The sequence below is a fragment of the Eptatretus burgeri genome, chromosome 6 (assembly GCF_056783735.1).
Source record: "Eptatretus burgeri isolate ZD-2024b chromosome 6, Ebu_testis_v1, whole genome shotgun sequence".
Taxonomy (NCBI): domain Eukaryota; kingdom Metazoa; phylum Chordata; class Myxini; order Myxiniformes; family Myxinidae; genus Eptatretus; species Eptatretus burgeri.
In genome coordinates this window covers 91,877,916-91,901,440 of record NC_140966.1, presented here as the reverse complement: position 1 = coordinate 91,901,440, position 23,525 = coordinate 91,877,916, and the positions used below count along the sequence as shown (strand labels likewise).

At 43.2% G+C, this 23,525-nt stretch overlaps 1 protein-coding gene across 1 annotated transcript in view; it reads right to left on the bottom strand.

Moving 5' to 3' along the window:
* Positions 1 to 12,146: 12,146 nt before the first annotated feature.
* The window catches only part of LOC147025326 (carnitine O-palmitoyltransferase 2, mitochondrial-like), a 138,191-nt gene continuing 126,812 nt past the window's right edge, over positions 12,147 to 23,525 (bottom strand). Inside the window, exons 12-13 of the mRNA XM_085886198.1 lie at positions 19,843 to 20,048; positions 12,147 to 13,030 (exon numbers count right to left, since the gene is read on the bottom strand). Of these exons, the coding sequence (XP_085742324.1) occupies positions 12,943 to 13,030; positions 19,843 to 20,048 (294 nt within the window). The 3' untranslated portion in view covers positions 12,147 to 12,942. The remainder of the gene's footprint in view (positions 13,031 to 19,842; positions 20,049 to 23,525) is intronic.

The following is a 23,525-nucleotide window of genomic DNA, read 5'->3' as shown; positions in this document are numbered from 1 at the left end:
GGGTATTGAGGGGTGCTGAACTCAAATCTGATGTATACTCAAATCTGAACTCAAATCTCAGCTCAAAAATGGCCGATAATGCCTTAAAATTGAGAAATCCAAGATGGCTGCCAACGACGGGCTGAAATGTATTTATGTTCATATATTTTTGACTAAACAAGGTAGAAACTTGAATGAAATGTTCCTTTGGAAGTTTTTCATATATGGGGAATCCAATGCCATATTCAGTTTTAATATATAATGTGAAGACCAGATAAGATCCACAAGTAGGTTGATCCTATGTGTCCGGGAATAATTTACTCAGTTTGCCGTTTTTTCTCATTGTAGTTATATCCAATATAATATAATCCAAATACTAATAATATAATATCGTCGTCGTCTTCTTTCGGCTGCTCCCGTTTGGGGTCGCCACAGCAGATCATCCGTTATGATCCGCATAATGATTTGGCACAGGTTTTACGCCAGATGCCCTTCCTGACGCAACCCTGGTCACCTCTTACGACACAGGGATATTTGATTCAGTGAATCAGGGTGCCCTCTGGAAGGTTATTTGACTTTGTGGGGTGCCACCAAAACTGATCATTCTGATGTCTGAACTTGACTCTGGTATATAATAAAATATATATAATATATAATAATATGTATATATATATATATATATATATATATATGTATATATATATACATATATATATATATATATATATATATATATATATATATATACATATATATATATATATATACATATACATACATATACATATACATATATATATATATATATATATATATATATATATATATATATATATATATATATATATCTAATAATATAATAAAATATATAAAAATATATATAAAATATAATATAATATATATAACTAATAATATAATATATAATAATAATAATAATAATAATAATATGTGAGGGCTCACAGGCACAAATGAAAGTTTTCGTGGACAAACGTCTGTGTGAGCCTCCAGATAGTAACCAGCACCTGGATCTGAAATCACCCATTAAAAATAATAAGGCCAATACATATGCCTCTTTGTACGAAGTCGTGCAACTTTCCAAGGGCAAGCAAACCACTATCAAAGTGGACAGGAACATTCTACAAAGGCTCATAACAGCTTATAGAGCAGGGTGCGAGGTAAACCTAGAAAACATCCTCAAGCATGAACTCATGACCGTCCCACTATCCTTGGCCACAACTTGTGGTAGTCTACATTCCACCAACAAGTCTGTGTTAGCAAACATACTGACGCAACAAGTCCTAACTCCTGCAAATGTTACAGTCGATGAACCTAGCTGCCTGCTCATTAATGGCCAAGCACTCGTGATGGCAATTGGAAAGCCGCCTGACATTAGAACGTTTGGTGACTATGCCAATAAATTTGCTGACAATGTTTTCAAGATGGGAGCAAAATATCAGAGTATTAACGTAGTCTTCGACAGGTATCAAGGCAAATCAATCAAAGCAGGTACCAGGACCAAACGCAAGCAGCGCCACCGACCGGTATGTCGTAAAATAGACAACGAGCCATCAGTTCCTCTCCCATCAGACTGGTATAGCTTTATGGCACTCGAGGAAAATAAAGCAGATCTCGCTTTACTACTTTCAAACCATCTGATTGAACACAGCCTGAGAGATGGATCAGTATTTGTAGTTGCGGGGGGGTTCGCCAAAGCGACCACTGTCAAGTCATCTGATCCAGATCTCGAAGTCTCCTCTCTGAGGGCTGACCAGGAAGAAGCTGATACCCGCCTGATTTTGCACTGCATCCATGCTGATATGGAAACGATAGTTGTGTCAGTATGTAATACAGACGTGCTTCTTCTACTTCTAGCACACGATGACAGAATGAAATGTACACGTCTCTACATGAAAGCTGGGACGTCGTTGGCTCCAAAGTATTTCCCAGTACATGAAATTCGCATGTTGCTGTTTGCTGGTCAAGTGGACACACTACTTGCCTTCCATGCCATAACCGGCTGTGATAGTGTGTCTCAGTTCAGTTGCCATGGAAAGAAAACAGCCTGGCAGGTGTTCCAGCAACATCATACTGATCTGATTGGCCTCGGCAAGGGCCCTCTCACCGAAAACATAGCTATATCCACAGAGAAATTCATCTGTAAGATATATGGCGTACCCGAGGTCTATACATGCAAAAAAGCACGAGTCAAGTTGTTTTGTATTGGTCGTGCACAAGAGACTCTGCCACCAACCTCAGATGCAGCAAAGTTTCACATCATGCGTTCACACTATCAAGCAAGTGTCTGGAACCAAACACACTCACCATGTCCTGCTCTTCCTCCAGTGACCAAAATGGGATTGATGCACCTGGAGGGTCAATTAGTGCCACGGCAACTCTCTCTGCTACCAATCCCGAAAGCATGCAGGGAGATCACCTCATGTGGTTGCACGAAGGGGTCCCTCAGCCAACGCTGCAGCTGCAGGAAAATTCGCATGAAATGCATCGAGGCATGCAACTGCAGGAAACTTGGCGACAACTGCCGGAACAGTCATGACGACCAGGAATAAGTTCATGTGTGCACATCGACCTGTACACACAATGAAGGACTGTATATAACGCTCTGACAGCAAATATTATGAACTCATGCAATTCATGCACGATTAAATCCAAAATTCTTGTCATTTTTCTCGTGTTACAAATATACAAATTGCTTGTCAAATGTTGGTTTACGTCGAAGCGCGTCAGTGTTATTTGGGGGTACCTTACTTTGCTAAGCCAAAATGGGTATTGTATCCCTAATATGTTTCCTGCTAACATTTAAATCATACGAAGTGCCTCTGGGCTTTAAAAAATGGGCGGTCTTTGTTCCTGGTGTGGAGGGAGAGGGATGGGGCTTGTGGATCTTATCCAGTCGACGAATTATTCATCTTCAAAAAAGACAATTTTTGCAATAAATATGACTTTCAATCAGTTTCTTCACATTTTATATCAAAACTGAATATGGCATTGAATTCCCCATATATGAAAAACTTCCAAAGGAACATTTCATTCAAGTTTCTACCTTGTTTAGTCAAAAAGATATGAACATAAATACTGTTGCGGATTCCGCGCCCGCCGGCGTGCGAACGGCCACGTAACTCGAATCGCGGCACGTCGCCCACCGGACGGACAATCCAGTCGTGACCCTCTCGGACTAACGCCGGGAACCAGTCACGGGTGGACCTTTCGGTCTCACCGCGATCGAGCCAATCAGCCCCCGCGTGGGATAGGGTTGCTCGCCAAATTCGACCTACCTAAGTACCCACGCGGAGGGTAGACCGGGCGATCGCACCTCGCCGCAGGTCGACTTCGGACACGGGCCACTTAAGCGACCCGTTCCGTACTATCAGAATAACCGAGCGGTGTTATCGTCGACCTCGACGGTTCGATTAATTATCGGGCGTATTCAGCCCACTACCAACCCTTTACGTGAAGCAAGATGGGGATTCAATAGAGAAATGACGAAGCGAAGCGGGAAAACAGTTCAACAATAAAGCACATTTATTCGCGGCACACGGGAAGCACACAAATACAATTCCACCAAAAGCACACAAAAAAAAGAAAACACAATTCCATTTACACAAAAAGCAAATATAAAAGCGAAAACAATGCAGAGCTAATACCGACTACCGAGCACACGGCAACACTTATACAATTCTACTTCACAGACGGCGCCGACAACACATACCCAAAACCAAGGAAAAGAAATACCCTCAAGAATGAGGCAGGCCTGAGGCCGAGACCGGGTCGGGCCTACCCGTCTGGTGATGAGACGCGGAGCGGCGATGGCCCCGCAACCCGCGGGCCTCGTGGATGGTGTCTGGTAGGGGGTGGGAACGGGGCCCCCTTGGTCGCACTATCTCAGCGCGGGGGGAAACAGGAGGGGGTTGCTGATGCTCGGGGTATAGAGGATCTTTATTATCCCTGGTGTGCGTCTCCACCTCGGCCAGGTCGCGCTGCCGGCCTCCCTCGGGCGTGCAGCTCCCGGCACTGACGCGAGCACCCCCTCGTCTGCCTTCGCCGTTGCCGCCTCTCCGCCTCTGGACTTTCCACCCTGGACTCCTCTTTGGGCTCTCCTCGTTGGACTCTCCGATCGACTCTCCCCTTCGCGACTCTCTTCAGCTTCTCCAGCTACTGCAGGCTTCGGGCTCCAGACTTCCACACCCTCTGACTCTTTCTCGTTCTTTTGACTGACGAACACCGTCCTTTTATCCCCCCGTAGCTTCGCCTTTGACCCCTCCCTTCGACCTTTCACCTCGCTCCCCATTGGCCCGAGAAAAAGTGGGCGTGAAGGCTTTTTGATCCACAAATTTGCATATATCGATCGTTCTGGAGGCGGGGCCAAATCGCCCCTCGCTCACCGATTGGACGGCAAAAAGTGGGCGTGTGTCGTTTTTGATCCGTTTTTGAAGCACAAAATCCGTGATTTTGTACACGCTGTTCAACGTGCGCCCTGCACGAGTCCAACACCGGTACCCACAGCGGGGCAAGAACGGTGGCGATGCTACGGTTGCGAGGTGTGACGTGAAGGTCGTGGCGGTTGTGGTGAAGCGGTGGTTGTGGTCGGTGGTTGATGTTGTGGTTGTGATGGTAATCATGGCGGTTGGTCCAAAATAAAGATAGTAAAAGAAAAACGGCTATCCTGAAGAGTCGCAGCTCGCATAAATGACATGTATTCCCACTAGACAACGGGTTTGGGCCTAACTACACATGCACTTACCGAGATACCTCACCTAAGGGACCTGAATGGTGGTTTGCGAATTTGGTAACCACAACACTAGCCCCTTCCCTTTTTACAGACTCGTCCCGAGTCGTCAAATTTTCGTGTGCCATCATGTGTAGTTTTCCCCTAGTACATTTTACCTACGGATCCCTGAGTGCGACATTCATGGTATTCGTGTCCCCAAAATAAATAACCTGAGGGCTGCGTAACTACCTAAACAAACTCACTCACACGGACGACTTAAATAAAATTGCCGGCGCTAGACAGACATGCCAGGGGCGCACTCATATTTACAGTACATCTTAACCTTAACTTACAAATTTTACACTAAACCATGGCCCAGGATCACTGAACTCTGCAAAAGAAAAGCAGTTAGCAGGGAGCCAGGCTGCCCGCATGCAGTCTCTGGCTCAAAACAATGCAGGTGACAGGGAACGTGGCTGGCTGCTCACACGCAGTCCAAGGCCTTCCCTTTTGAACTGAACGCAGTGAACCACAACGGTGCTTGGGCTGCACAACGCAGTCTCCGTGCCAGCTCAAGTGGCACACGCAATGAGCACAACGAATGGATGCATGAACGGTTTGAACTGAATGCAGTGAACCACAACGGTGCATGGGCTGCACAAACGCAGTCTCCGTGTCAGCTCAAGTGGCACACGCAATGAGCACAACGAATGGATGCATGGACACAAACACGGTGCACGGGCTGCCACTGCAGGCCCGTGTTGTAGCTGCCAACAGGGCAGTTCTTGCAGCTTGCAAACTGTTGCCTTCAGATCCTGGCGCACATGGAAACGAACAGGGGGGGGGGCAAAGCAAAAATTGAACGGGGCTGGTGAACGTGGGCAGTGGGCATGGCATGGCAAAGGCAGCAGGCAAACACAGCCCGCAGAAGAAGGCCGCTGCAGGCAAACACAGCCGGCAGATGAACTGGCCGGCACAGGCCTTGAAGAAAAACAGCCAGCAGATGAACTGGCCGGCACAGGCCTTGCAGAAAAACAGCCAGCCGGCAGACGATCCAGCCGGCACAGGCCTTGCAGCACAGCAGCTGCAGATGAAGCTGGCCAGCCTCTGCCTCGAAGAAAAACACGGCCAGCCGATGAAGTTGGCCAGCCTTTGCCGTTCAGTGGAGGTTGGTGGAGGGAGTGCGGTGGTGCTGGCCACTTGGACCTACCTACCTGTCTCCCTCCCAACCTATCGCCTTTGCCTGTCACTGTACATACCCACTCCCTTAATTTGTCAAACCCCAATTTAGCCCCAACTTATTTTTTTTGTTGTTTTTATTTTTACTTCCCCACTATAAATCGTCCCCTAACCCCCTTTATCGTCCTTGTTCGGCTAACCTATCCTGTCACCTAGCCTACTCCCAACCCCTACGTTCCCTTCCCAGAGGGGAACAAGGGAGAGCTAACGTCCTGTGTCGAGGCCCAACGAAGCCTCAGAATGGCCTCCCCAGAGTTCGGCGATCTTAACACCAAGTGGGTCCAGCGGCCCACAACGACAGCGAGGGGATGGATGGTGCGGAGGGGTACATCTCCTAATCTACCCTAACCATTTAACTGTTAAACTACCCCGGGGCTTTCAACAAGCGCCTCTCGCTTAAACTATTGGTTCTAACAACCCAGATTCCCGTCGCCTGTGTTGCTGTCCTTACAATTTCGGGCCTCGCCCCCCAATTTTCGCTCCGTGCCCTCACACGGTCTCCTGGCTGGGACACGTGGCTCCCTTTGGCAGGCACGACCCTCTGCCGATTCTCCCGCTATGGCACCCCCGGACACTACACTGCCTCCGAGCCTACCAGCTCCCTAACACCGGGGAGTGCCCCCCATGGCACCTCCCCTGAAACGCACACGTGGCAGGCCGGCCTCCCGGGCCCCTTTCCGAGGGTCACCCGTGCCCACAACACTGCCCACGCGGCTAATGGCGCCCCGGGCCCCCGCACCAAGCAGGCGCACCCGTGCCCACTACTCTATCCCGGCCCCCCATGGGCCCATGGCCTACCGCGGCCGACTCGCCTGGTGCCCGGGGTACCCACTCAGCGATACTCACCTTTCGCAGCCACGCTCCCAAGCCCGTCAACAGGGCTCCTGCACCCCTCCAAATGGGTCTCGAGCCTACTTTCCCACCAACAACAAAACGACCTCCATTTTTCAATTTGACTAACCCAGCTAACTCACTTTACACTGACCCCGGGGTCCCTTGGGCGGGAGTCACTCCTCCCCCCAATCACTCATCGCACCATGCATTCCCCATTCGCTCCACACACACAGACCCGCTGGCCTCACTCACTCAACATGTCTCCACATCATAACTCACCAACTCTTCAACACACACACCACTGAACTCTGCCATCCTTCTAACTACAACCCCTAACTAACTCGTGCTCCTACGTCGACCCTTAAACTACAGCACGTTCCTTTTAACACTACGTAGCTAAACTACGTCCCCTCTACACATTCACAGGTCTGTCACTGTCTCCAAATGTCCCAAAAATCATTTCATTTCCCAACCTAAATCTGGCTACAATCCCTCTAACTAATCCATTCCACGGACTCCATGAGGACTTACCCCTGCCCCATGAAGTCGGTCTAACTAAGCTAACCCTTCCCCCTAACTAGTTTCCATCCTGTGCCCAGGCCAAGGGGGTCTTCCACCCCTTGCCCAGGAATCCTGTACACCCGAAAGTGAGGCTTGCTTATTTTTTTTTTTCATTCGCAGCACCTGCGCAGCAACTCAGAGCTCGCGCACTTTGCACCTGCCCGTGACGTCATGCAGCTGCACGTGTTCCTCGTCCCTCCTTGGACGGGACCATCCGGCAGAGATACCCCTCCTGCCGGATTCCAACCCCACGTGCAGCCATGACGTCACCGTGCGCATAAAAAAAAAAAACAAGCCCCACGTCTCGAGGGGTTCCCCACGCGAACGCATGTGCTTTGCCCGTTGGAGCTTAACACACACGATCGCGTGGAGAACCCGTCCGGTCCAAATCCATTTACCTGCCTAACTTTGTCCGTCCGCGGGATCGGCAAATCCACCGCGTGCGTTTCCGGACCGGGACTTCACTCTCGCAAGCGAGCACGTGGTGGTCTCGTGCGTTGCACAGCACGAACCTCGTGCTCACTGCTGGGTGAACCCGGCACGGTCCTCGAAACAGCTACAGCCGCTACTCGGCTTTCTCTCCTCTGTCGCCGTCTCCGTCTCCATTCCACACACGCACACCTGCGTGTTACGACGCACACAGTCCACTCCATCACATTCACACCGGGAGACGCGGCTGCGTGCTCCCGCATGCCAACCGACATCTCCCTCACATACCGCTCTCTCACACACACGGTCTCCCTTGCACACAGCGACCTTGCACACGGCCGTTCACTCACGCGTGCCTCACTACTCACACAAACCATACCACTTACACACGCGGGGGCACTCGCCCGCGGTGCCTCACTCATACACCGTGCCTCACTCACACACGCGGGGGCACTCATCCGCGGTTCCTCACTCATACTGGCCGTTTCATCCACACACACGGCCTCTCTCACACACGGTGCCTCATCCACACACGGCGTGCTGGGAAGCACGCACTCTGGCACCATCGCCACCACACCACTCACACACGGGGTCGCTTCCACACACGGTGCCGCACTCACACCTTGCACCACACACACAGGGACAACCACACTGGGGATTCGTGTCCCCACAAGGGTCTCCGGGGCCTCTATACCCCCCAAGCTCTCCGTGCACCCGTCCACAGCACCCGTCCCCTCAACCTCGCAAAGCACGACCGAACTCACCTGGTCGTGACTCGCCTCAAGGGGGCATACTCCCTCCCCTCGTTCCTGGAGGAGGTCATCCAGGTGCTCGCACTGGGTCTCTACCCAGTCCGCCAGCTCACCCCCATTATCCTCCACTACCTCTGTGTGTGTGTGCGTCACTTACCCCGTCTTCCTCGTGTAGTCTTTCCTCTATTTTTTCTATCTCCCGTGTCTCTGCCAACTCTTCACCCTTTACCTCCCTTGTCTCCACTATTATTTCCTTTGTCACGGCCTTCATGCCCGCCTGCAGGCATCGGCCCATGTTCTGCGTCCCACCCCGGAACTTTTTCATTTCTTCCTTCATGTTTGCTTCCATTCCGTTTATTTGCTTGTTCATTTCGTTTTTCATTTCATTTGTATTTGTATCCATCTTTTCGTTCATGCCTTTCATTTCGTTTTTTATTTCATTTGTCATTGCCGCCAGCATGGCGCATAGCTGGGCCACGTCGGGTGCGCTTGAGTGAGCCGTTTCGGCAGGGGTTGGGGAAGGGTCTTGGTGGAGAGGGGGGGGGGAGGTGTCATACACCGCGGCCGCTGCCGCACCCACCTCGGGCCCTGGGTTCAGTTGGGCGAGTCCGTGTTCCTGCACAATCAACATTTCCTGCTCGGGGATTCCATCCTGGACCATGGATCCTACACATTCTACATCCATTTCTAATACCCCCGGCTCCCGCTCGCCTTGAGACGCCATCTTGCTTCTCGTGAAGGGTTAATTTGCTCGCTCGTAATTTGGAGGGAATCGGGGGTCGCTTCTCTCACCCCTGGACCGATTCCCGTGAATTTAGCCGGAGACAGGAGAGCCCGTTTTCCTGTTCTCCGATACCAGTGCCGCGAGGAGGGCGATGAGTTTATATCGCACGACCTGACACCAGTGTTGCGGTATTCGCGCCCGCCGGCGTGCTGACGGCCACGTAACTCGAATCGCGGCACGTCGCCCACCGGACGGACAATCCAGTCGTGACCCTCTCGGACTAACGCCGGGAACCAGTCATGGGTGGACCTTTCGGTCTCACCGCGATCGAGCCAATCAGCCCCCGCGTGGGATAGGGTTGCTCGCCAAATTCGACCTACCTAAGTACCCACGCGGAGGGTAGACCGGGCGATCGCACCTCGCCGCAGGTCGACTTCGGACACGGGCCACTTAAGCGACCCGTTCCGTACTATCAGAATAACCGAGCGGTGTTATCGTCGACCTCGACGGTTCGATTAATTATCGGGCGTATTCAGCCCACTACCAACCCTTTACGTGAAGCAAGATGGGGATTCAATAGAGAAATGACGAAGCGAAGCGGGAAAACAGTTCAACAATAAAGCACATTTATTCGCGGCACACGGGAAGCACACAAATACAATTCCACCAAAAGCACACAAAAAAAAGAAAACACAATTCCATTTACACAAAAAGCAAATATAAAAGCGAAAACAATGCAGAGCTAATACCGACTACCGAGCACACGGCAACACTTATACAATTCTACTTCACAGACGGCGCCGACAACACATACCCAAAACCAAGGAAAAGAAATACCCTCAAGAATGAGACAGGCCTGAGGCCGAGACCGGGTCGGGCCTACCCGTCTGGTGATGAGACGCGGAGCGGCGATGGCCCCGCAACCCGCGGGCCTCGTGGACGGTGTCTGGTAGGGGGTGGGAACGGGGCCCCCTTGGTCGCACTATCTCAGCGCGGGGGGAAACAGGAGGGGGTTGCTGATGCTCGGGGTATAGAGGATCTTTATTATCCCTGGTGTGCGTCTCCACCTCGGCCAGGTCGCGCTGCCGGCCTCCCTCGGGCGTGCAGCTCCCGGCACCGACGCGAGCACCCCCTCGTCTGCCTTCGCCGTTGCCGCCTCTCCGCCTCTGGACTTTCCACCCTGGACTCCTCTTTGGGCTCTCCTCGTTGGACTCTCCGATCGACTCTCCCCTTCGCGACTCTCTTCAGCTTCTCCAGCTACTGCAGGCTTCGGGCTCCAGACTTCCACACCCTCTGACTCTTTCTCGTTCTTTTGACTGACGAACACCGTCCTTTTTATCCCCCCGTAGCTTCGCCTTTGACCCCCTCCCTTCGACCTTTCACCTCGCTCCCCATTGGCCCGAGAAAAAGTGGGCGTGAAGGCTTTTTGATCCACAAATTTGCATATATCGATCGTTCTGGAGGCGGGGCCAAATCGCCCCTCGCTCACCGATTGGACGGCAAAAAGTGGGCGTGTGTCGTTTTTGATCCGTTTTTGAAGCACAAAATCCGTGATTTTGTACACGCTGTTCAACGTGCGCCCTGCACGAGTCCAACACCGGTACCCACAGCGGGGCAAGAACGGTGGCGATGCTACGGTTGCGAGGTGTGACGTGAAGGTCGTGGCGGTTGTGGTGAAGCGGTGGTTGTGGTCGGTGGTTGATGTTGTGGTTGTGATGGTAATCATGGCGGTTGGTCCAAAATAAAGATAGTAAAAGAAAAACGGCTATCCTGAAGAGTCGCAGCTCGCATAAATGACATGTATTCCCACTAGACAACGGGTTTGGGCCTAACTACACATGCACTTACCGAGATACCTCACCTAAGGGACCTGAATGGTGGTTTGCGAATTTGGTAACCACAACAATACATTTCAGCCCGTCGTTGGTGGCCATCTTGGATTTCTCAATTTAAAGGCATTATCGGCCATTTTCGAGCTAAGTATACATCAGATTTGAGTTCAGCACCCCTCAATACCCTAAATATCTTGTATGCCATAAATTAACACCATTTGCCTTTGGGATTAAGATTTTTGGAAAATTGACCTCGACAAAGCGCAAAGTGGTGGAAGCTGACATTGTCCTGCACAAAGTTTGTCAGCTCTGGGCTTTCCAGCCCTCACTCTTCTCTGGTGATGTCTTTCATACATTGGATTTAGAACACCAGCAAGCATGCTGTGTTATATGGGCCTATGGTGGCATTATGGGAGATTACACCATTTCTAGAAATGGCAGCACACATGGTGATAATTCCTCCATGCTGAACTGGGATTTCAACTGTGGCACAATGACCAATGATATTTCGTCCACGTCTCCTTGTTTTGCTCAAATTTAAACCAGCCTCATCCACAAATATATAACTATGTGGAGCAATACTGGCATCAAGCTCCAGCATTCTCTGCAAAAAAGTATCAGCGATTATACAATATCAACATTACAGTAAAGTCCTTTTGACTGCATTGAATATTACCATTATAGTAGTGTATATTGTAACGGGTCCAGTATTTGCGGCGACCACGTGGAGGATTCAACGGGAATATCTTCCTGATCTCGGGCCTTGAGGCTGCCAACCACAGATAACTCTGTGGTACAACGGGTTGCAGATCTTACACAGCCGAAACCGCTTAACTCGGACTACTGGCCTGGCAGGGTTATGTTTTGAGGTTTCTGTGATACCTTTCTCTTGGCATGGCAAACTAACTGGAGGCCATGCCCTCAGCGCTAAACCTGGTGATCTGCCAAGCGGAACAGATAGATGCAGCACCGGCTAGTCACATGCGCCAATATAGTGGGGTAGAATGTCCCAGGCTCACACTAAGTGCAGACTATGCAAGACCAATGAAGGAAAAGACATGACAAGCTGGTTGAAGTTCAGTAACAAAGGACATTTATTTCAATAAAGCATGGGGAAAGGTATGTCATACAGTCAAGACAATGGGTTTATTTACACAATGGAGATTTGTACAGCAGGGACATGCAAAATGGGTGAGGTGTGGCAAAAGAAATACAGTAAGCGAAAGAAGACAGTGCAGAGCTAACCCTATACTCATGCTTTCAGTCTTAATTATGCGAACATAACAGGCACCATCAGAAATACTCCATTGAAGGATAGATTTAGGGAGAAGATAAGAGAAAGTTTGAGGCATTGGTGACCTCTGCACTCACCTGGTGCTGGCTAGTGAGCCCAAAGCTTTCCTGCACTGGGGAAAGGCAAGGGAGAGGGGACTGGCATAGAGGGGTGTCATTCTGTGGCTGGGTTATTGGTCCACCACATCCTGTGCTGCTCCATTTCATTCTGTGGTGCTTTGCCTCAAACCCACCACCAGAAAGTGCACCAGTAATCAGGCTGAAAATAACCTCAAAGAAAACCTCTGAAATATTTCCTAAATAGCCTCCATGAAAAATCTTCCAAAAGAACCTCTTGAATCCTTGTGGAATGCTATTTTATATGCTCCAAGGAGGGTGGAGCCCTGCATAACATTATGCATCCCCAGCATGCATAACTGGACTTGTGGAAACCAATCTCTGCCCCTCATTTTCTGAGTGCACCATGTTCATTGACTTCGCCTGCATCCTGAAATTATCAGCTCCGCGAAGCCATCGGACCGAAAATGGCTCCATTTGTCTTTCAGATGGGCCACAGGGCCGATCTTGCAAAATTCACATGGAGGCAGCATGCATCACACCCCACTGGTAGCGCAAGCAACTTGGAGGATCATGGATGGTTCCCCGGGTCACACGATGGTTGCTGCCGACAGGGAGGAACAGCAGAAATGCCAGTGAAAACTTGTGTTAGATAGCAGTGAGCTTAGTTGATAGTTGCACTCCAAGCGCGGACAAGGCTGCACTCCAATCAGGAGCAACGTGGTTGCTGTGGTCGACCAAATGTGAGTGGTTGAGATGGTGGTTGGATGGTGTTTGGAATCGAGCCGCAGTGGTAGAGCGATTGTTGAGGCTGAATTAGATGATGTGCAAGCAAAGTGAAGCAAGGGTTGTTGGTTTTTTGTAGTCTTGTGGTGGTGGCATGGTTAAAGTGGTGGTTAATGAACTCAACTAAATGGCATGGGAAGTTGATTTTTTTGTACTAAATATAGGTTATTGACCCCAAGGATATTATTAGTACTACATATTGTACATACTCGGGGAATTGAAGGCACAACCACACACTTAAAGTAAATTGGACAACTACCTAATTGGAATCAATGCTAGTTTTAATTTTGGCAATTGTATGTGACCCCTGTCTCCTCAGGGACATAACAGGTAAATACATGTAAACTATTCTGCACATTCTGGATGAGGCACAACCACATACCAGTGTATGGCTGTTTCCCAGGCCTGGGGCACAATCACACACTGGTATGTGGTTGTGCCCCATCCATTTACATGCATGGTTGTGCCCCATGTTACATGTGTTCATGCTAATGGGGGTCTGTTTTTGTTTTATTGTTTCGGCAGAAAACATGTGATGATAGTTTCCAATCCATTCTTCCCCAACTTCTGATAATGTATAATTTATCATTTTCTTCATATTCATATGTATCCTCGATATGATTTGACAAGCTGATATATTTAATATTTGCATACTAATAGTTGACCTTGAAAACATAAGCCAAGGTCAAGGCATTGGAAATCAAATCCATTCAATTCCTTACCCTTAGAAATGTGATGATTTGACATTTAATTCCTATTTCTATGTGTTCTAGATCAGCTTTTATTATGTTTTACAAATTGCCTAGTTAATATCTGAATACTAATCGTTGACCTTGAAAGCATAAGTCAAGGTCTTTGAAACCAAATCCATTCAATTCCTTACCCTTAAAAATGTATGATTTGCCATTTAATTTATATTTCTATCTGTTCTAGATCTCATTTTATGACATTAGACAATTTGTCTATTTATAGATATAATTGGGAGATTCCCTCATTTTGGGGATTCCCCCATATGGGGGATTCCCATTTTGATTTGAAATTTAAATATTTTGATCTAGATTTCACAATTATTCATTAAAATATTTCATTTTAAGAGATACAATTATTCTTTGATATTTCATTTACAATTTTTGACCATTATATTTACTTAAAATCAAAGGTGATCCATTAAAATCTTACCTTTTGTTTGCAGCATTGTTTTCTCTTCTTTTTCTGGAAAATCCAGTTGCCAAGAGGAAGTGACGTCATAGTTAACCTCACTGTGATATCATAGTTTACCTCACTTAGGTATCCCCAAAAATGACATCATAGACTTTCATATCCCTGTAATTTACTTAAAAATGGTCTGAGGGCTTAGGTATGTATTATACTCTAATAGGAAATCACATATGGGGAATCATGTGGTCACCTGATATTTGACCTTGAGTGAAGTATTCAAGGTCAAATAGACCCTCAACAGTGTTCCTTTGTAAATAAAATGTCCTTATCTTTCTAAAAAAAAAATTGTCTGATGGCTCAGTTACATATATGTGTTATGAATAAATGGGAAATAACATATGGAATCTTTTGGTTACATTGTGGTTGGCCTTGAACAATGGGGTCAAGGTCAAATGGACCCTAACAGGATTGTCATCACAGTATTACCTTTATGGAGGAAAAGCCCATATCATTCTAAACATGGTGTGATGGCGAGAAATAAAATATGGAAATCTTTTGGTACTTGACCTTGCCCTGGTATGTGGTTGTGCCCCAAGTTCCCCTACATCTAATTAAGATGAGTGTCTCAATATAGCCTCTGTAGGATTGAAGCATATGCGTATCACTCTTTTAGACCTTTAATTAAAGCTTTAATGTTAAATCATGTCTACTTTTCATTATTTTGGCAGTCATTTTGAGGAAAATCTTGGGATTATGCTAATTAGATCAGCTAAAAAAATACAAAAATGAAACCAATGAATTCCTTGGGGTCAATAACCTATATTTAGTATTAAAAAATCAACTTTCCATGGCATTTAATTAAGGAGATATCATCATTTGATAAAATGCTGTAAAAGTGGCCATTTGGGGGTAGGGGTGACTTTGGTTTACAATGAGCTCTGTGGTCATCACACATAGCCCTATTGTGATAATATGAAAATTTAATTGCTCATAGAACTTAATAATGAAACTTTTGGCCAAATTTTATAGCTCTACTTACAATATTAAGTCATTCAGAGACCATCAAACTTTGAGCTATTTTCAAGTTGAAAGCTATTTTTGACTATAATTACATAAAATATGGTCATTTTCTACTGTGAACCAAGTTTTAAGAGAATAAATCATGCTAACATGTGTTAAGCAATGCATAAGTAATTGAAGTAAATCAAAATTAATAATTTATTGGAGTTTACAAATTATTTATTCTATCTAAACCCAATATGGGCATTTTGGTTCAATTAGAGTTTGCTGGTAGACAACTGCGAATCCAAGATGGACCATACAGAGAAAATGTACTTGATCTGGAGATGTTACCTAAACTTTTTTTGAAGGTCTTGGCATATAGAACAAAAAAAAATAGGGTGACGCTCTAAAAGAGTCATGTACATAAACACCCCCCAGAGCCTATACTATTATAACCATCAACTGAAATTTTCTCGAGTATGAAGCTATCCATATCCATATATAGCAATACAATATTCTCACCATATATTTTCTTTAGATTATTATAAAAGTAATCATGCATGAAATACTTTGAAAGATCTAAAACAGATGTTCCCACATTAATCAGTTTATCCATCTAAATACTCTCTTTATTCAAATGAACAGCACAAAAATTATCTGTGAATATTTCTACACTTTTAAAGCTTAATTTATTTATCAACTTCTCTGCCTGCTCCCAAGTTGTTGCAACTCTCACACTTTGTCTATGCCTTATATTTTCCATTGTTTTACCAAATACAGAATTATTCATCAACTTGTAAAAGTCCTTCTCAAAATCATTATTTGCCTTTGTTTTCATTCTCGTATTATGATCAATATATTTACCTAACCAATGACTTTGACTAAACTTTCGTGCCCTTTGTGCCTTTTTATCTTGTAGTCCTGCTTCTATAAAGTGCTTTAGATTTCTTTAATGTAAAACATACTTCTTTTTATCAAACAATGTTGTTTGTAATTTAGTTGTCGGAATATATTTAGTCATTTGAAGAACGAAAGAAATGTTGTTGATAGCCACCAAATAGCTCTTGATTGGGAATCGCTTTTTCAGCTTCATAAGGAAGGTCTTTATGTTTGTTATGAAGTTTTCTAGGATAGTTTATATCTACTTCACAATAATACCCACAATCCCATTTATCTAAATCTTCTTGACTTGTGGAGATTATATCATCCAAGATCGATTTGTACTCTTATTATTTCACCCATTTAAAATTATCATCGGGTTGAGATTCAGACATTGCCCAGCCACACAAGTTAATAGCATCAAAGTGCATTAAGTAGGATGTGCGCTTATCAGGTGAGAAGTCTGGAAGATATTTATTATTTGCCTTAGCATATCTCTTTGAACAAACTTGTGAAATTCCTCCTTTTTTAGCCTTCTCAGTCATCAAAAGTATATCTACAGCACTGAGAAGATCAAGGGGTTGTTTAGTCATTTTTGATATTGCGCTCCAGGTGAGTCCAGGAGATGGATAGAAATGGGCAGGATCAAGTCCATGGGAATCTTTATTATAACAAACTTCATTAAATTTCTCAAACACATCAGCAAGTTATAAAACATCAGTTATTAAATATAGGCCATGATTTTCACCCATATTCTTTATCTCAAACTCTTTCCAAACTTGTTTTGCTCTTTTATATTCTTCACTCGTAATATGACATCTTCCTAACTTGTTATAAAATGCTTTTGAGGAGGAAGTCTTGTTTCTTTAAATCTTTCAAAGCAATCCATATAATTAAATGGTAAATGCCCTTTTGAGTAAAAAGGGAAAAGTCTTTACCCAAGTCGGTTCCGTCCTAAATTGACTAGAAACTATAGGAAAAGTGATGTTTGAAACCAAAGAACTTGGAGGGCTTGTCATAAATTTAAAAGAGTCAAGAAATCTAATATTTGTATTTACACCCATTTCACAAGTATAAATCTGTTTTGTAAATGAGATGTAATTTTGATCTGAATTAGGAATTTCTATTATCTTTCCAGGAGTCTTGGTTCTTTTATAAAGAGGTGCATATCACAATAACAATTATTATGAAGAAATACAGGTATGAATGTCGGAATTCTATAATTAAGATTCCAATTATTTTGAGCTGTCATCTATATTTCCCCATTATATGGCAATGATCTCTAACCCCTTTTTCAGTTTTTACCAAAGCCTCTGAGCATATATGACAAATCCTTGCATCTTCAAATTATATCTCTTCATTTGGAGATAAGTCAAGGGGTTTATTTGTTCTTGACATAATTTCAGTTAGCTTACTTCAATCATCCTCAATCCTTTTTACAAATCCATCAGCAGCATCAGGTCCTCTATACAAGTCCAACTTATCATATTTACTTCCTACATATGATTTAACGTCATGAGAAAATCTGCAAGGGATATGCTTTTGATATTTTTAAATATCAGTCTTTTCCAAGATGCTCTCAAAATCAGCATACATTACAAATGGGTGTTTCTTACATTTGTTTGTTTCATTAAATACAACTTTCTCTCCTGGTCCTAACATTTTAAAAACTGCTGCTTTGTGATTCGAATAATACTATAAATGTTGATCAAGACTTTGTTGAGATCAAAAAATATTTAGACATCTGCAACAAGGATATGATTTATGCTTTGATTTATAAACTTGACTACTTACCAAACTAGAATTAGTATATTAATACGCTAAGCCATATATTGTGGACCTATCTCCTCCAAAACTGCCTGAGCGATTGTCACCACTTTCGGCATCCAGGTGCTCTGTGGTCTAATGTACAGCAGAGGCTATGTGAGATCGTGCCAGATGGACAGGTTTGGGATTTTTTGGCGATTTTCTAACTTTTACATTCGTTTGCATGGTGACATGTGACGTCACCGCTGAGGGGTGTAATGACATGATGGTATCATTGGTCATTCGCTGATGTCATTACTTCTGTTGTCGACAGACCGTCACCGCTGAGAGTTGTAATGCAACTCCTCAAAAACAGCGTCTGCAATGTAAAACCCTCTTCTGCACATGCTAACTACCTCAGAAGGTGCATTTGACACAAAATAATGTAACAAGAAACATTGTATATAAAGAAATTCTATAAATCACATTGTGAACACTGGATATATTGATGTCCTAATGAACTCTCACTTTAGAAACTTTATACGGAGCATGGGTTTGGAAAGTAGTTTTTGATATCAACATATTGAGCGGTTTCTTTATTATTGAAATAAAGGAGATCAACAAGCCGGTCATTTGACCAATTATCATTGGATATAGTATCACCAACTCTTAGAATTTGGACTTTGTTTTTACCAGTGAAACCACAAACATTTGTTGAGAGGTTATTCATATTCTCAAACTTTGTAATATCTTTTAAGCTCGTGGGTTCTCCTCTAGAGATGCCTAGTTCCCGACTTTATAATTTATTCTCATATTTCTTATACTTTGAAACTCTTTTACAGTCCCTTTCCTGTGGTTAAAGATGTGCTAAGATACTCCAGAGAAAGCATTTATTATCAGTATTTTTAATATTATTTATTGCCTTTTTATTCTTTATATCCTTAAAGTCTGTTCCCACGATCACGATGCGTGGCACGATTGAAATCGTGGTCTTAATCGTGGACTAATTGTGGTGATCCTATCAGATCTTATCAGATCTTGAGGTCAGTCATGGCAATCGTGTTAATCGTAGAAAATTTTTGAATGGTTCGAAAGTTTTCTACGATCAACACGATCAATTGTCAATCGGGATCATCGTATAAGATCGTATTGCATCGTAACAAAGCGCGACAGATCGCATCTAATCGTGCTTCAAAATCGTGGTGCTCGGGATCGATCTTAGACAAGACAAACACCACGCTCTGTTGAGATGTGTTGCGATCTGTTACGCTCTGTCGGGTCCCATTGCTCAAGACCTGACACGAATGACTCACGAGCAGATAGGAGTTGATACGAGTCAATGTGAGTAGATAGATATGAGTAGTTACGTTTTTACACGAACGCTCACGATCTGTTACGAGTTATCATGCCTATATATATATATATATATATATATATATATATATATATATATATATATATATATATATATATATATATATATATATATATATATATATATATATACTGGACAAGATTTAATGTGTCTCATTCAGCAATCTACTCTTGAAGAGAGCACATCTTAGTAACCTGCCTTTGCTAGTAATTTTTAGAGCCTTTGAGAGATGCCACCCAAGGATACCAGAGGCAACAAGGAAAAGGGCAAGGCTGTCCCACCCCTGGAGCCTGAACCAGTCCAGCCAGAGCCGGCACCAGAGGAGACAGATGAGAGCTACTCCTCCGAGAAAGCAAAGAGAAAAAAACAGTCACTGCCTTCTCTGAACAGCAAAATAAGGAAATCATTGAGTTCCTCATGAGAAATGAGGTCCTGTACAGCAAACGTCTTTTGGGGTTCAAGGATCTTACCCAGAAGGAGAATCTCTGGGCTGCACAGGCTGCCAAGATGAATAGTACTGTAGAGCAGCTGAAAATATGGTTTGTAGCTGGTCTGTCTGCTGCTCGTCTTTTTCCTCTCTGGCGATAATGTAAGTATACAGTAATATTGCAAATGCCACATTGTCATCATCCGCAACTCCTGCCATCATCAATGGTTGAGGGTTGTAGTGTTCACTCTGTAAAAGATAAAGAAACAATGAAGTCCATGGTCAGTCGGACTGTATATATACCCGTCGGGGTCCTATAGTAGCTCAAATCATGATCACCCTCGATCATGATCGTGAAAGACATCGCGACCACAATCGTATCCTATCATAACGGAGCGCATCGGTTCTTGATGAACGTATCGGAACGTATCTGCACGTACCAGATCGTACCAATTCGGGGAACCCGATCGTGTTGATCGTGTCAGATCGAGACCCAATCGTGGACTCATTCGAAACAATCCTATCGGAGCGTATGTGATCGTATCAGAACGCAAGATCAGACTGTGACAGATTGTGACACCTGAAATTGACAAATCGTGAACAGATCGCATCCGAGCGCAGCAAATCGTATCAGAACGCATCGACTCGCATCACCTCGTATCCAAACCTGAAGTTTCAGAGAAATTCCATGATGAGCTACGAATGGCCAATCGTGGTGTTCGTAACGGATCACACGACAGTGGGAACCTAGTTTCATATATTTTTCTTCAATAACATTATCTTCTCTTGAGAAGGTAAAGGAGGCTCCAAAATATATTTTCAATGATTGATGCTTTTTCAACATTCTACGAACAACCTTGATAATTGAATCCTTTGAGATATGAATCGCTTCCAAAATGGATCTTACACTAATATTAAATCTTATAAGTTTTACCTCTATCCGATCTTTAAAACATCTTTGAAGAGTTGTTATTTCAAATGGTTTTGTCTCAATGACATCTCCCTCAAATCCAATTTTCTTCTTATTTCTCTTCAACTTTCTCTCAATGTTATTTCGTGTTTTTTGATTGAAGGTGTTTTTTTAAACTCTCTTTTAAGACATCCTTGGAGCAGATATCATAATGTTTTGTTTCTCGTTCAAATGGAGATATTTGTCTGAAAATATTGAATGTGTGTTTGTTGGTTAGAACGTGTTTTTCAAAACATTTATATGAATGATTACAAACGTCGCAGTATGCTGTATTCACCATATTTATAACGAAAAACTTTGCTTGAAATAAAATTTCTGGATGAAAATCTCACGTTAATTTATAGATGCTTTTTGTTTGAACTTATATTTTCTTGATGAAAATTCTGTTTAATTTAAAGGTGAGTCTCTGCTTAAAACCATTTTACCCACCAACTTTTTTTCCTAATATATAGTGTATCAAGACACAAAACACATGTTTCAGTCAATATCTACATTTGCAAAAGATACTCAGAAATATGTTGACGATGTAAAATTGAATAAAGATGAATAGAACAATTATTGGATAAAAACAGTTATGGTTGAAAATATGAGTTTCTCAATTTCCTTCATTGGAAGGGCTTTTATTATATCTGGAAGAACGTCAATTTAAGTGACTCGAACAAAAGTTTCTCCTCTCCTTCTGGCAATAAATTCAAAACTAGAAAAAACAACGAGACAAGAAAAAGTATCAAAAAAGAAAAACCTGATGAATGAAGCTTTAGAAAGAAAATTTATGACCATCAGCAATAAGCAAGGAGAAATTTGTATTTTTTTCAACAACCGTAAAGATATAAATCTTGATGAGATAAAGGATGTTAATATATCAGGTGAAATAACATTTCGTTCAGTAGTCATTCACGACCATTTTAAAATTACCTTTTGAAATAATAAATGTAGTAGTTGAATCTGTTAATGACAAAAAGTATATGGATATAGATGGTAATGTTTTCCACTAATTAAATACGAGTCATTTTTCAAGTGAAGATTTTGAAGTTAATGAGAGTGATGATAGCATCTCTGTTGGAACAGAATACAGTTATGATACTGAGAGTTTATGTTCAAAGTAGTTTTATAGATGATTGTGAAAGCACCATTGAAAGTACCAAAGATGATGCCGATGATGAATTTTATTTTAAGTAAAGTTTTACATGATAAATATGAATAGTACACTGGATCTTTAACCTCTTGAATTCCCTGATTCTCCATATGACAAATTTGAGAATTATCCTGCATGTGATAGAGTGGGATTAAACAGTCAAAAACCTATAAACAATGTATATTCTGTGATTATCTTAAAATTAATGAAATATATATATATATATATGTATATATATGAACATAACTGTTTCAAAATTACACCAAAAATGAATTACTTTACAAGATTAATAAGAGAAATTAATGTTAAGTACGAGGGTGATAATACACCTATTCTTACAAGAGAAGAGACTGAACAAATGACGGTGATGTTTCATGGATTGATATCATGTATATTATTCACGATTGCCATTTTCAGGGAAATATCAACACAATATATTGTATAAATAAAATGATGAATTGTCTTGAAATTAAACCTGAATTCAGGGTAAAATATAGATTTTCTAAAAATGCCAATAATCATTTATAGAATCTGTTTTCTAAATATATAATTGAATGATTTTTTAGCCAATTGGGAAAATAAGATAAAATTTAACAACCATAAAAATCTTCCAAATTCATTAGGATGTCTCATAGTTGTTTCAAGCAGATGTGGAAAAACCTGCCTGCTTTTGAAGACGCTCTTTACTCCCAACTTTTTAGATTTTGATCATTTAATAATTTTCACAAAGTCAAGTTTTCAACCTGACTATCAACTACTCTCACAAGGGTTCCATGCAGTTCTCCAAAAAAAAAGATATAATTGGTTTATTTAAATTTCAAAACAAGCAAAATGATGAAAACATTGAAGATATAATTCAAATACTTTCTGATGCACAGAAATGTAAAAAGAAATCTCAACCTATAACTTGTATTGTTAGTGATAGTACTGATGATATACCTTCACCCCAAGATTTGGATAAATCAAAAAATAATCTTGTTATCTTTGATGATCATGTTAATGAGAGAAACCAAACAGTTATGGATAGTTATTACATAAGAGGTGGGCATTCTTCTTGTATGCCCTTTGTTAGCTTAATGGTCAGGGTGGTGTGTTTGGGATCCGAGGGTCCTGAGTTCAAATCCCGCTCAGCAATTGAATTAATACCAGGTGGGGTTAATTCGGCCTGTCATCCTTCCAAGGTCAGCAAAATGAGTGCCAGCATGCTGGTATACCTTCCAGGATTGTGACCAATAACCAAGGAGACTGCTTAGGCAGCACCAATGCTCTGCACAGAGTATAGTCCCAATGTTGTGTTGTTTTAATGACAATAATTAAATTGTTGTGAAACAAGATGAGATACTGAGGGATATATTTTATATTTTATAAACAATGAAATACCTAAATGATAGTTGTTATTATCAATATTGTGGATAAATATGCTTTTGGGAAAAACTTTCATAAATCTAGGTTCTTGAATAGTGAAAATGAAAAAATTACATGTTTTTTTAAATAGCACCCTGGGAAACGTATTGCAGGAGAACGTATTGATATGTACTAGCAGATACCCGTGTATGACGGTATTGGGGACAGGACGGATTACAATACTCGGTTACGGTAGTTTCTTTGGATGCTTTGCGCC